At 34.8% G+C, this 15,138-nt stretch overlaps 1 protein-coding gene across 1 annotated transcript; it reads right to left on the bottom strand.

Moving 5' to 3' along the window:
• Positions 1-1,628: 1,628 nt before the first annotated feature.
• On the bottom strand, positions 1,629-12,209 carry LOC146730109 (uncharacterized). The gene is made up of 10 exons (XM_085494430.1): positions 12,071-12,209; positions 10,989-11,135; positions 9,116-9,244; positions 7,252-7,362; positions 5,959-6,069; positions 5,034-5,153; positions 4,481-4,600; positions 3,010-3,117; positions 1,967-2,088; positions 1,629-1,773 (listed from the first exon to the last, which is right to left on the bottom strand). Exons 1-10 carry the CDS (start codon positions 12,207-12,209, stop codon positions 1,762-1,764), a joined length of 1,119 nt encoding a protein of 372 aa, XP_085350556.1. The 3' UTR covers positions 1,629-1,761.
• Between the last annotated feature and the right edge of the window lie 2,929 nt (positions 12,210-15,138).

Raw genomic sequence — 15,138 nt, 5'->3', positions numbered from 1 at the left:
GCCAGTTTTGATTATTTCAACCAATCGTGCAATCCCCTTGCTTTAATTAATTGCATTTTTAGTGCACAAAAATATATTCTGCTGTTTTCTGTATGACGTCCGAACTTCGGATTGTTCATGTTAATTTAGTTATTGTAAGTGCGTGTGCACAAAAAACGTTTTTAAAACTAATTTGGAAGCAGAATCAACACGTTCATATACACATAGTTTACTCTTTATATACTAATACATCATGTCCTAAATCCATCGGCTTTTTTGTTGTTTTATTCACAGATATAAATATAATTTCGATAACCGTGGGCGTAACAGGTTGAGTCGCTCTGACATATCCCCGACAATTGGACAATTTGGTATATATAAATCGGAAATTTCCCCGGGTTATCTCTGCAGTCTGACACCGGCATTTCATATCGTCAATTTGTGTTCAACTACATAAAATTGGTAGTAGTCGTCTTATATTTTAAATCATGTTGAATACAGTCAGTTTAATATATTTTTTTCAAAGCAAAAATAGCCAAATCAAAGAACGATGTTGCGACCTGCAACATGGTCACTTCGATGGAAACAATCTTTCTTCTTTTTTGTGACAATGGTTATTTCTGCAGAAGGTACATTTACTTGATTGTTGTGGATGAAAACATTTACGTCGAAGAAACAAATATAGTTTCTCTGGCCTAGCGTCGACTCGTCGTTAATATATCGCCGCCAGTCATTCTTCATAATTTAAAAAGTCGTCGAAGTTGATTTTTATTAAATATCGTTAAGAAGGGAACTATTGCTAACCCTTGTTGAAATCCATAACCTTCTAGGTTTTCAAATCAATTGCCAAATCGAAAAACAGCCATTTTTTTTATTCAGACTGTTAGCTGTGTTCAGACACTACACTACACCACACTACACCACACTACACCACACCACACCACACCACACCACACTACACCACACCACACCACACCACACCACACCACACCACACTACACTACACTACACTACAGTCAAATCAGCAAAAAGGTATATGGACTCCATTGTATATTTTATGGAATGATGTCAGGTGTTACTAGAAGAGTGAGTAAATCCTATTCTACATGTTGAACACATCATACATGAATCTTGAGTCGCGAATAAGTGGGTTCTGTTTTAAAAATGTAATATTGATGCAAACTGAGATCGTCTTACCACCACCAGCTCATTTTATCTGCCAAACAAATTGAAAGTTAAAGTCAGTTTCTCTCTACAATTGTACCGATTGATCTCAAATATATTTCCCATACGTAATTTGAAAATTGCTTCAAACATGAGATGAGTCATATTGATGATATTTATACTAAAGTCCTCTTTCATGTCATAAAGTCGAGTAAAAATACATGTGTAAATATGAAGCCTCTTATCCTAAAGTTCAACTGTGTATCTCATTGAAAATTAATCACTATTTTTAATATTGCTTGTGGAAAATACATCATCAATAAATCGGAATATGAAATTAAATAATTTGGTTTCTATTGTTTTTATTATGTGAATTATTAAAACAAAATGCCCGAAGGACAATGGTGTTTATTATGCGTGACTTTATTCATCATGTAGTTTAGTAGTATATAGGTTGTAAAAATTAAATGTGTAAATAAATAAATATTAATATTTTTTATATGTGTGAAATACTTTTAAAGTGTTATAAATTGTAAAACTGTACAAAACACTTTTAGTATCAATTGAGTGCAATTTGCAATCTTGCAAACTTGCTTGCCCCTGCAACAATGTACTTTCTTAATTGAATATCTGAAACAAAAACAATAATATTGCAATTAATAATGGTCTGACTCTGTATAACTCAAGCATAAGCATTACATGTTTTTAAGATATATATAAACACTGTGTACACGATATTTGTGCGTGCGATTCGTGACGACTATGAAGCGCTGCGTGACGTGCTGAGTGGCGACTACGCCGCGTTACCATACATTGTACTTACCGCGCAGTAAGTCGCATTCTCATCACTGGTGTCAGGACAGTCGAAAACGTTATCACAAGTCCGGTCTATTCGAACGCAGAAACCATCATTACATTTGAATTTCCCAGGCCCGCAAGAGGTATCTGAGAAATTGAATTTCACAGTACATGTTATGCTTAAGGTATTTAACGCGGGGAGTCGTCACCTGCGCATGCGTCAGGTGGCCATAGCGTGTCATTGTTTACAAACAAGCGTCTACCCATGAACCTTTGCGTTCTTTTTTGTGTTTTTTCGTCGCTTGGGACTCAATTCCCGCGCGTGCGCAGGTGACGATCCTCCCGCTTTTAGTAAAAAATAAAAACGTAATCACGTTTGATAATGGTAATAGGAAGTTTATAAAGCGATAAAACGTCAACAAACAAATCAAAATATATATTCTACTACATCTAAATCTATTATAAAATATACAAATGCTATATCGACACTGTCTTATAATACGACAATGTAATACACAGGACTACTCGTGAAAATAACTTTCACATCTCTACATATGCCAGTGCAAGTTCCGAGATGCTGGATTGTTCGATTTACGGACATCGAATTACGAACATCGAGTTGCGCAAACATCGAGTTCCCAAAATGACCACGCCCATATTTCAGAAACCCTGCCCAAATTGAAACTCGAACTTTAAATAAGAGTTAACCGAACTTCGAATTACGGAAAATATACAACGTTAAACAATTATCTATGTCTCGCGATCGGTTAACTGTTAATTTCAGTTTGAGTTCATAATGTGTACGTTCAACAAAACAAAAATATATGTTGCCCGTAACTGGAAGTTTTGTTAACTGTTAATCGATCATCGAACTACAATTTGGGCGTGGTTTCGCAAAAGTGGGCGTGGTTTCTTAAATAAGGGCGTGGTCATATTTGTACCTCGATGTTTTCGTAACTCGGCGTTCGTAACTCGATGTTCGTAACTCGATGTCCGTAACTCGAACAATTTGGCATCTTGCAAGTTCCTGTCGCTCTATCATAACATATGCAAATCGGGTTTACCTACCACAGTCTGTCTCATCCGCATTGTCCTCACAGTCGCTTACACCATTACATATACTGGACAATGCGATGCATTTAGTCTCGTCGCAATTGAATTGAGTCACATTGCACCCTGGGAGTAACACAGTAAACAATAAGCCAAATATGTTATTGTAACGACTATTCAGGGAGCTATTTCAAAAATAGCTCAAATAAGCGAAATCGTACAACAACCAGTACTGAAATGGTTAGACACAATATTTTGGGAGGATAAGTCTTTCTGAACATTTCTAGGTAGTATGTAGCGTCCATTTGTGGTATAAGTTTTTTTTAGCAGCCATTTTCTAATACGTAATGATATTTTTATAAAATGATAAATATTGACATGTGATTCTATTGAACTAATTTATTTGATAACTTTTGTTCAAATATTTTGATGAAAATGCAACTTTTCAGTTCTAACAAGTTCTACAAACTAGTTATAATAAAATAGGTGTGACTAAAATTTCCTAATTTGCATAAATTAGCATAATTGGCACAGTTTCGCTCAATATATATATCACTGTTTATTACTTAGAAATGTGTTCTATTTCCTTCCTCATATCTCATTACACTAAATGTTCTTCAACTGTGGATGGTGAAATACAAGGACAGCTGTTTTGGATTTAAATGAAGATTACAAAATACTAACCTAAGATGTGGAGGCAGCCATGATAGAGAAGAGAATGCTGGGAGATGTAATCCCAGTTAGAACTCATGAGGGCGCTTTACATGTATATAAGATGCACTTAATCAGGAAGTCTTGGCATGTTATGAAGAGATACTAACTAACATGCATACATAATAAATGTTTATTAAAGGAAAAAAGAATAAAGTATTTAATATAATTAAATCAATGAAACAAATGTAAATGAATAATTCTGAATTATATATGTAAATGTTTGCAAATGATATGCAACAGATGATATCCTAAATATTAAATTAATAATGTTATGACTTTGTGATCTTTTACAAAATGTTTGATATGGGTAAATATTAGAATGCACATTTAAATATAAATTGTCCTATATAAGAACAGACATTCAGCTCCAAACTGAAATTATTAATGTTTAAGACCCGAAATTGGAAAATGGCTTCTAAAAAAACTGATACCACAATTTGACTCTACATACTATCTAGAAATGTTCAGAATGACTCATTCTTCCAAAATATGGTGTAAAACAATTTCAGTACTGGGTGTTGTACTATTTTATTTTTTTTATTTTCGGCTCTCCGACTACTAGCTACAAATGGGAATGAAACAATTGCCGGGTTCCACACCGTATTCGAACAAATTATCACTCGACATTAAAGGGCGGCAGTCGTCGCGCCGCGTCCTGTGCGATGAGGGACTCATAGCGACGTATACAACGCGTGTAAAATACATTGTTTATTTACATGAAATTCGAACACCACCGCGCTTTAACTTTAATTATTTATGTACTACTAAAACTCACATGAACACTGTCTGCCGAATTCATCAGAAGAATCCCAGCAGTCGATTATACGGTCACACACAAAGTCATTACCGATACAGTACCTGTTGTCATGACAACGAAAAGTATCGTTACCGCAACCTGGAAATAAATGTACATAATATTTGTGCATATTCTATTGCCCCATTGTTCCATGAATGTGCGATGTCTATTGGCTATGAATATTTGGAGAAAATATTTAGTAGTTTCTATAATATTTGTTTAAAGTAATTACATTGAACAACCTGATGCATGTAATTAAAGCGGGAGGGTCGTCACCTGCGCACGCGCGGAAATTGAGTCCCGAGCGATGATAACAACGCAGGCTAAAAACGCAAAGGCTCGTGGGTAGACGCTTGTTTGTATTTGCATCTCCTTTGTTCAAGTGAGTACGAACAATTCATATATTTTTCGGCACTGCGACGACTACCCTGCTTTAAAGCTAATTACAAAATAAAACGTTAAATCGAACCGTTCAACATCGCAAAAGTGCTACCGATATAGACGTGAGTATGTACGTGTGAAGAACACCTACCGTGGCAATGCGACTCGTCGGTACGTGCGGAACTACCATGGCAGTCCTGATTGCTATCACACATAAGTGCCTCATCTATACAAATTCGACTCAGACATCGAAACTCGTCATTGGCACATGCTACAGAAAATAAATAAATTGAGGCATTAAGATCTGTCGTGAAGTCTGATCGCAAGATCGATGACTTAAAGCTACCTCCTCCTGGTAGTTATCCTGCTCACAGACAAGCAAACAAACAAACCAAGCCAGCCAAAACACAACCTTTTTAGCTGTCTGCTCGAACGGTTTAGTAACAGATCATCCATCTCTCCGAGTCCACGAAACCCCATTTATTCAGAAGTGTTTCTAGCCTATGCTTTCACCATCCGTTAGAGTACAATAGGGGTCAAGTTTCAACATGGTCACAACTGTGTTACCCTTTTCGATCTCCAAAATCACCGACTTTTTTGTATTTTTGTAGTTGCGCCGGTACGGTCCGATGGTAAGTTGGTCCCGAATTAAACTTGCGATTGAACAGCTCTAAACGTTTAACCGGAGTATGAGTTCACGCAATTTTAGTAGCAATTATGTGTGATACAGATTCTATACGGCCGTTAAAGCTACTGGTCAACTTCCAATGATTTTACAATCGAAGAAGTGCTTTTGTTGATGCCGCACCGGGATATGTACACAAACCTTCGTTTATGTCACAACGTCGATATCCAGCATTTGTAACTGTATCCTGGCACACTAATATTTCATACAGTTGCACTGATTCGTATTAAATACCGACGAAGCCACCAACCACTGTAAGCAGACGTGCTCCCCATTACGCAACGTCGCGTCGCGCTGTTCCAAAAAGGTCAGCATGTTGTGAATCCGCTCTTAATACATCCACTAAATGGACATGACGGGTGAAAATTATATAAGTGTATTCATTACTTACTCTCACACTTAATTTCATCCGAATAGTCTTGACAGTCCAGTATATTATCACACGCATATGACGCAGGAATGCAGCTTCCATCATTACATGTGAACTCGTCTTCACCACAATCTAAATATAAAGCAATGTAATACTTCACTTTATATACAGTACAACTCTCTGGTGATTGGTTGGGCCATAGAACCTAAAAACGATCTTCGTCTGGTTCAGGATTGGCGTTTAAGTGATACAGTTAATGTCATTCTGGGCTATTTCACAAGGATTATATGTCACCACATTTACATGGTAATCACCGATGCATTGTTTATTATTACATATCCAGACGAATGATGACTTGTTTATGTAATGTTCTGTAAAATTGCAATAGTAAGACGTGCATTTATTCCCATTACTGTCTATAGACACGTACACGGAATGATTTCAGTATGGTAAATAGTTTCACTAATGTATTTGTCGATATCATGTGTGATATAGGATTGGGCGGAAAGCCTGAACTAGGAATGTTACTTATCACAAGTTGAGTCGAGAATCTATACTCGACCGCGTAAAATTAAAGCAATATTTTTGCCGAAATGTTATTTATTTAGCGCGTGCTCTTTGAGTGCATACTTTGCAGTACCTTCGTAATAGCCTTTAATATTATTATACATCTTTTCCTTCCAGGAATACATCATGGGAATGCCGTAATCCAAAAACGTTTAGAACAGATTTAACGAATTTCTTTGTGTGGGGTCCGGTCAAAACCTGGTGGCAGCCATGTTTGCTTACGCGCGTAATCGTTCTATATTTGGAATTCGCGTTTCCTAATATAATGGGATGACATTAACCGGTGGTATACTGCAAAATTACAAGCTGTAATTTATGGCGTTAAGGTGACAGAAGTATAATAATTTTATTTAACGCAAGCAAATGTCTGCGTTCATATTTAATACTGAAAGAATATGGACGTGTGTGCAAAACATCAGTTGCCCAATGTTCTTCGTGATGCCAAGATAAATTTGGAGATTATTTGAGAGGCCAAAAATAAAATTCTATCAGCCATCATTGACGCATAATGTTTATTAGCAAAATCTTGCTGGACTTTGGCAATGACTACCGAACACAACATCCCCTGGTATTTTACATTCTAACCCCTCAAATACATTCACGTGAATATTACCCATCTGAATCAGATACCCACACGACTATGCATGAACACTTTTAGTTTTGATATATGTTCTATATAGTCGACTAAATTATATATTTGCACCGCAATATGTACTATATACAACGTAAGTGAGTAATTATTGTTACCTTGGCAGCCGATTTCATCGGCATTATCATCACAGTTAATGACACCATTACATTGGAAACCCAATGGAATACAACGTCCATCGCTACAGGTGAACTGAGTTGATGAACAAACTGAAATTCAGATGAAACACAGACTCGTGGTATTATTCATTTTAATGCTTAAAAACTGAAAAGCTAACGGCGACCTTTTATATGTTTATGTTTGTAAAACATACTGACAATTATGGTACTGTCAATGGAAAGTCAATGCGCAATATGTCATGATGTTTGAAATTCGTCAAAATAGATTCCATTGTTGTGTTCGATTGCATTGGGGAACAAAAAGAACAGTGTAGCGTTTGTTCTTGTATGGTAATGTATAGTGTAGTGTAATATAGTGTAGTGCAATGCAGTATAGTGAGGAATAGCTCGAATCAATGTGCATATGTTCAATGTGCATTTTAAAGTTACGTAAAACGTAAAAATAGGTTCTGGTCAATAAAGAATAAGAGTTGATTGCAAATGCATGTAGATAAAAGTGAACATTCACTAATGATAATGATAATGAGAGATAACTTGTTTATTTATAGCCAGGTGAAAGGATCCTTATACCAATCGTTAGATTTACAGCGTATATTGCGACAGTTTAATTTAACGAATGAGGATTTAAAAAAAAATAAACTGAAGCATGTATACTTTTGTTCACATTTACACTACAAACAATGTCAGGCACTGCAGACAGTGCAGTGTGAACCGTCCTTAAATTTAGCGTAAACTCAATGAAAATCTGCAAATATTCTGGATGGAAAATCGATACCACCAAGATTACAGAAGCAGCCATGATTTTATTATAGTATTTTGTGTGTTGATAATCAATATATATGTTGGTAAGGTCGTAATGGTAGCAATGACATAAAACGTACATATTTGTTGAAATTGAAATTAGTATGATATATTCGTCAAATATTTCAATTATGCACCCACATTTTTCCTCAAATGTGATCGAAAGATAAAAAGAAGGTAATTAAATATGCGAACTATTTCTTTTTTAACACCATTCATAATAAATAATTTTGTTTCCACAAAACTATGCGCTAGGTCAACTCAGTAGATAAATACATGGATTGATTGTACACATGGTCATTTGCATGTGCGGATCACGACTATGTTTGATTTCAAGGTAACGGTGGCATCTTTCATAACAAGTATTTTTTGCTAATTCTCATGAATTATAGTTTTATTCCAATTTGAAGGAAAGTAAAAATATAGCACGTTTCAAATTCAAATACAAATGACAAACATTAATCTGTTTTTAGCATAAAATATAGGTTTCCTTATTCTTAAATTCACATTGATAAGAACCAAAGCACATTTCTTTTAGCCAAATGTTTGGTAATTTTTAATCTACATATATGTCAGAATATATTATGTTTGACTTTCTTGAGCTTGCTTTCATAATATTTTGAAAATCATTGAATAATAATGAAGTATTACACAGTGCCTGTGTACTTCTTATGAGATGCAAAAAAAAAACATATATTTTTTTATGGGAAAAATATATTTTGGTTTAGCAAAATAGACGTGAAATATAAAGAAAATTTCTCATTTGAAAAAAAAACAACTAAAAAACTAAAAGATATACCCTAAACGTCTATTCTGCTAGATGAATTGATGCACAGAGCAGCATGCAATCTGGGTGTATTATGAACGTAAAGAAAAATAAAATCTGTTTCTGGTATATTGATGATGTTTTTTTTTGTTTGAACAATCCTGAATTTAGTGATTATATCCACCGTATATTCTAGGCTAAAACTACAGCCTCGATTGATAAAACAATGTCTTTATCGTCGATGAATATCTGTGTATTGTAAGATTTTGTACTTACCTATCGCTTCAGTAGAATCAACTTTCAGTGACGTCATGTACTTTGATGTGGTTGTCATAATTTCAGACATTGTTATATCTGATGTTGAGCCGGTAGAATGCATACCCATTTCTGTTTGTAGCTTTGTTGCTGTTGTACCAATAGCCGAAAAAAATATTAACACATATTAAATTACTACTTCATTAGGGAATGACCATTTATTATTCCTGAGGGGGGTCGGGCAAAACAAAGAGGGGTCAGCATATTTTCCAAAGCCACAAAGGGAGGCAGCGACTTTTTATCAAGGCTGAAGGGGGGGGGGTCCAAAAATATATCCACAAATTAGACAGACTGAAGATCTCCTCTCACTAAATAGTTTTCCCAAATATTGTTGTTTCTTCATAAATACATGTAAAAGATCAATAAAAATACATGAACATATATATATATATATAGAGAGAGGGGGGTTACACATTTTTCATTTTTTACCGATTTACTTAGTTTAGTTTTCGAATATTGAAAAATATGACGTGCACGTGTAACCCATTAAGCATCATTCTCAAGGTTTGAATAAAATCGTCCCGTTCGCCATTAAGAAAGTTTGAGAACCGAAGTAGTCGCCAGTTAGCTATAGCTGATAAAATTGAGTCGAAATCGGTCGATACAAATTCTTTTTTGCTAAGGTTGACTTTGATCTGTCAAAATATTGCTGGGAAATAACTTTTGACGCACTGATTTCGGACTAGGTTAATTTAGATATTTAGACATAGGTTCGTATTAATAAACATTTATTGCTACCTTTCGTCCTAATTTTAGTCATTAAATTGACACATAGCTCGGATATATTATGCAGAATTATTTGAAATTAAAAGAAGTTGTAAAGTGAGTAAACAATAGCTTGTTTGTCAAACGACTGAAGGTTCTCTCACTTTGAGTGAAGTCTTTGCTTTTGATTATTGGCAGACATCAGTAACGACAAGAAACGGCGTAGGTTGACATTGCCAAGACGACAAAAACTGTAGGGCGTATGTCGCAAGTGTGGCACTAAAATTACGTGTAGAATGCCAGACGAACCATATGCCATATTGTCAGAGCAATGTGAAAGGAAATACTAGAAACAGTGGATATTGACTGACAATACTTTGCCGTAGTAAAACAAATAATGGCGTGCCTCACATAGATAACCATCAAATATACTGTCCATTCCCATGGAAGACAAGCGAAAATTTAATATTCGCATTGCAACCCAAATAAACTCGACCGAAACAGATACATATATATCTTGTGACGGCGCTTTTAAGAAACCAACAATCGATACATGTTTCAACGGATCGCGTGACTCCTGGCATATTTTGGGATAACGAACTATTGTAAGCAACGTGAGAATTACCGTGTAGGAAGACGTGTGATTGATAACTACGCCCAGGTAAGAAATCAAGAAATTCTACGAAAGTAGATATTGCAGAAAACTGACAACTATGTCTTTAATTGGTGTATAGTTTTGAGAACTTGGATTTACTGCGATATATATATATATAATGTGATCAATTACCGGGATGTGAGATCTGCTGTGTGAAATTACGCAATTACATCTGCAGTTTCAGACGGGACTTAGGGTATTAAGAAAATCTGACCGGAGAGTAGTACCATTATCGTAATTTATTTACAAGAACGGAGAGGTGCAATTTAAAAAAAAATAGACAATGATTAGTTGAACTTGACATTACCGAAACAGCAGAATACAGCGAGAAAATTTTAACACCAGAGATAGGAAACACAATAATATATATTCATATACTCTTTACTAAAAGTTATAAAAAAACTTATTAAGTTATGTCACCCAAGACAATGCCGCGACTGATAAAATACTCTCTTCGTCGTGAGATTGACTTACCTGTCGCCGCAGTGGAATCAACTTTCACTGATGTCGGTTGATTTTTTGTTCTTGTCATAGTTTCAGATAGTGTTGTTATTGCTGGTGTTAAACTTGTGAATTCCATTGCCATTGCTGTTATATATTGTTTTGTCATTGTCCTTCTAGCTGAAAAATTAAATGATCATATATCTGACACCGGAAACAGTATAATTCATTCAACCTTGAACTTCGACGCGCTCATACCACTTTTTTGTTTTACTTAACACGCAGAAAAGCTGTAGCGCGTGAAGGAAATGAACGCGGATTCCGCAGAGCGTGAAACGTGTTTCGTTATAATTTGAGGCTGTTATCTCTCATTAAATTATTATTAAAAGCAGGAAAAAGATGTAAGGTATCACGATAATATCGCAAAAAATGCACACAGGCAGTACGGGGACGCATCGGCCGCCTCTATGCATTGATCAATACGATAACATTACTGATCTCTCTGCATACTTTGCGGTATTAAAATAAACTCATAATATATTATATCTTTGGGGGCATTTTACTGATTTATCTAGTTTAATTTCATCAGATAATATTTACGCCTCCTCAGCATATATAAATGTTACATGCCGAGAGAAATATGACCGAGGCCTGACTAGAGAGTATTTGTTGGGATCCGCATCGAAGTGACTGATTCAGAAATCTGTTCCACGGTATAAATTCATATACAGAACCCGGCGTAAATAGTTCCCAGTTTGATATATCGTCGAAAAGTTATGAGAATAACAGACCCGCATATTTGTAAAGGTGCTCCGAGCTATTTGCAACAACATTCACCAAGTGTCTAGAGTAATAGTTTTGCCTGTTACTTCCTTAGAATATAATATTGGGGGAAGTGCATATTACACAATAAGGTAACATTATTCACTAACGGTGTTGACATTGTTTGTTATTGTTTTTTTTTCGGACCACATATACATCACCCCTTGTTTGTTTTGTTATATCTCAGCAAAGTATTTGTTTGTCACACTGATTCGGAAAAATGTAACAATACATTAGTCATGGACATTTTGCTGGCATTTCTTAAACGTAAATTGAATAGTACTAGTTCCTACCTCGTATTCTGTTTATATCCAACAAATAGAGTCCTATACCAATTCCAATAGACATTATAAATAAAAACGAGAATGTTGTTAATATACTTTTTCTCCGTGCTTCATAATACTCATTGTCGCATCGAATAATTTTTGCCATTTTGAAATCATATGCATGGACGTGTGATTCTAAACACCTTCTGTGTGAAAATAATTTACATATAAACGTCACTAAACACTAATGGATCTCGGTCGGAAAACAGAATATTCGACCACCTGCTCTAATCGCTTCAGTCAGGCGAGATAGTATATAATGCCCCCCTGTATCACACCTGTCCCAATAATTTAAACGCAATAACACATTCGTTAACGTATTTTTATAGCCTTCCCCCCTTCAAGAGTGAAACAAGTCGCATAAACGCCATCTATAAATTAAGGGGGAATTCAATTATTTTATTTAGTGAGACGATATACCCATTAAGGTAGTTTCAGCACGAATTAAAATTTTGTACTACTGAGCATGTAACTGCGCATATATGCAGTACATTTTAAAACATCCTGCTGCGTATGATTGAAAACTATTACCATATGTAGAACTGACGAAAATCATTTTTTTAAATGTTTCAACTATGCTAAGATTAGTGTCAATAGTGATTTATGACTTTTATCCCATGTCAGCGAACAACATGGTAATATATGAAGGACTAATCATGGAAAACATCTAAAAATGCATATGTTGACAATTGTCCATGAAATTGAGGATTATCTAATTTCAAAATATTCTCCGGTGTTCTCATTTTTAAATCATTATTGGTGTCCCGATGGCATAAACACACAGTAATGTAAGTAAATACCACCTTAAAACGAAGCAGATATTTTGGCTATACATTTAGTTTTAGTTTGTATTTCAATTTTTGTGTAGACCTCTCTTTCTCATCCAGTAGCTGTCCACTCTGTGTCTACACCTTTGAAGTACCAATTGTTCCATTGTTATCCTAGTGTTACTACTACATATTTAAACACAGATAGAAATCAATTGGTAAAAAGAATCAATTTGTCAAGACAAAATGCTTTTTATGTGTATGCCTGAGAGGTAAGGTGTGGCCACTTAATTGCTTTTTAAAAGGTGCGTGGCACATGCTTCATATCAAACTAAAGCGATATATTTATGTAAAAAAACATTTGTTTACATAATCAAAAGTTTAAAAATATCACAGCGTACCACACTTTAAAAGTAGAAATTAATTAATTGTAATTAAACGCTAAAAATTGTCTGTTTTGTGGAGTTTACTACTTCAGGCATTTTTTTTTAAAACATCGTTAATAATTCCAATAATTAAACAATGACATACCCTGTCAATTAAATTAAATTAAATTAAATTAAATTAAATTAAATTAAATTAAATTAAATTAAATTAAATTAAATTAAATTAAATTAAATTAAATTAAATTAAATTAAATTAAATTAAATTAAAAACAGACCAAGTATAAAAGTGAATATGGCGAACAGATTGCAGTGTGAAAATCGGACTACAGGGTGAATAAATCCGAAAACTATCAAACAAATATATGCGATTGTTACTGCTAATATATTTCATAGGCATTTACCTTCTGTAATTCGCTGTAATTTGTCAATAGTTATATGGCTAAGACATTTTGCAGTTGCAATATGTCTTCCTCCTACATAACATAAGCTGGTGTGACATAAACTATCATTCACACACTGGTTTATACGATTCCTTTACATCTTACACATCAAGCTTTATTGAACAACTGTACTGCTGTGGTTATTGTACCGGACTAACGATCGCCAACCGCCTATTCAAATTCTATTTAAGTTGAACACCAGCAAAGTTAGTGCCGTACACTGCATTGAAAGTCCTGTAGCCAGAGACAAATGCACTCACTAAAGAATGAAACATTACAGGAACCTTGGTTAAGATCCATAAGTGCTTGTATTTGACCGGGCTGCATAGTCCGGATGGCCAGACAGCATGAATGTCACGCATTCACAATAATGTATTATGCGTGCTAATGTTAGGAGAGACAACAGCCTCATTTACTGTCCCAAACTGTCGCCTAGCACAAAAGAATTTATAAAAAGTAAAAATGAATGTTTAATCAATTCCAGACTTCTACCCCGTATATCATGAAAGTTTAGTGTAATGGAGCTGTGTATACAGTATAAATAAAATTCCCAGATATTCGTTTGCTCCTTGCAAGTAGATCAAACTTTTGACATCATTGCCGCGTCTCATAAAAATCGTTTATTATATGATATTATTTTCAACAATTATCAATGTAGTGACTATTTCATAAAAAGAAAAAAACAAAAAACAAAATGAGTTTTAGTGGTTACCAAAACTTCGTTGAAAGGTATAGAAACGAGACATTGACCCTCAAATAAGTGTCCATTTTCTCTTGTGCAACAGTAAAACGTGATGTTGTAAGAAACAAAAACAAGTCTCGTAGCTCTCTTGTTTATAACGTGGTTCTTGAGTCCATTTGCGTTTAACCTTCTAACCACCAGACTTCCTTGCCCAAATTTGTCTGCAATTTTTTCTTATATCATTTATTATTTCAGGATATGAACCCTAATTCGGGAGCATATTTTAAGGCATATTTCTATTACTTAGGTGAAAGAAAAGTGATAGTGTCTCGTTGCTACATAACTATATGAAAGATGATGTACTCTCGCTTTTCAAAATATCTTACACAAATCTACAACATCCAGGTTTATATGTAAACATCAGTTTGACTGAACTTATTAGGATTGGATATGAATGGAAACAGACGATGTTGATACCTTCCAACGATCATACACCGGCCAAGTGATTGAATACATGAATTAGAGACAGTGTTATTTGCGCTTGATGGACTGTACTATGAACTTTCATATGCTGAAGTCGAAATAATATATATAAATTCGTAATTTCGTTAAAATCAGGTTTACCTTGGAGAGGCCAGGCAATCTCACTAGTAACTGCAAAAATGTATGTTCGTATAAGTTTCAAAGATTAACCCACCACTGGTAATGTTTGTATTTGCATCTCCTTTGTTCAAGTGAGTAAAAACAATTCATTTTTTTC

This window comes from Saccoglossus kowalevskii, chromosome 20 (assembly GCF_978046115.1).
Source record: "Saccoglossus kowalevskii chromosome 20, keSacKowa6.1, whole genome shotgun sequence".
NCBI classification, from domain to species: domain Eukaryota; kingdom Metazoa; phylum Hemichordata; class Enteropneusta; family Harrimaniidae; genus Saccoglossus; species Saccoglossus kowalevskii.
The sequence above is the reverse complement of the archived record's forward strand: the minus strand, read 5'-3'. Positions and strand labels throughout refer to the sequence as shown.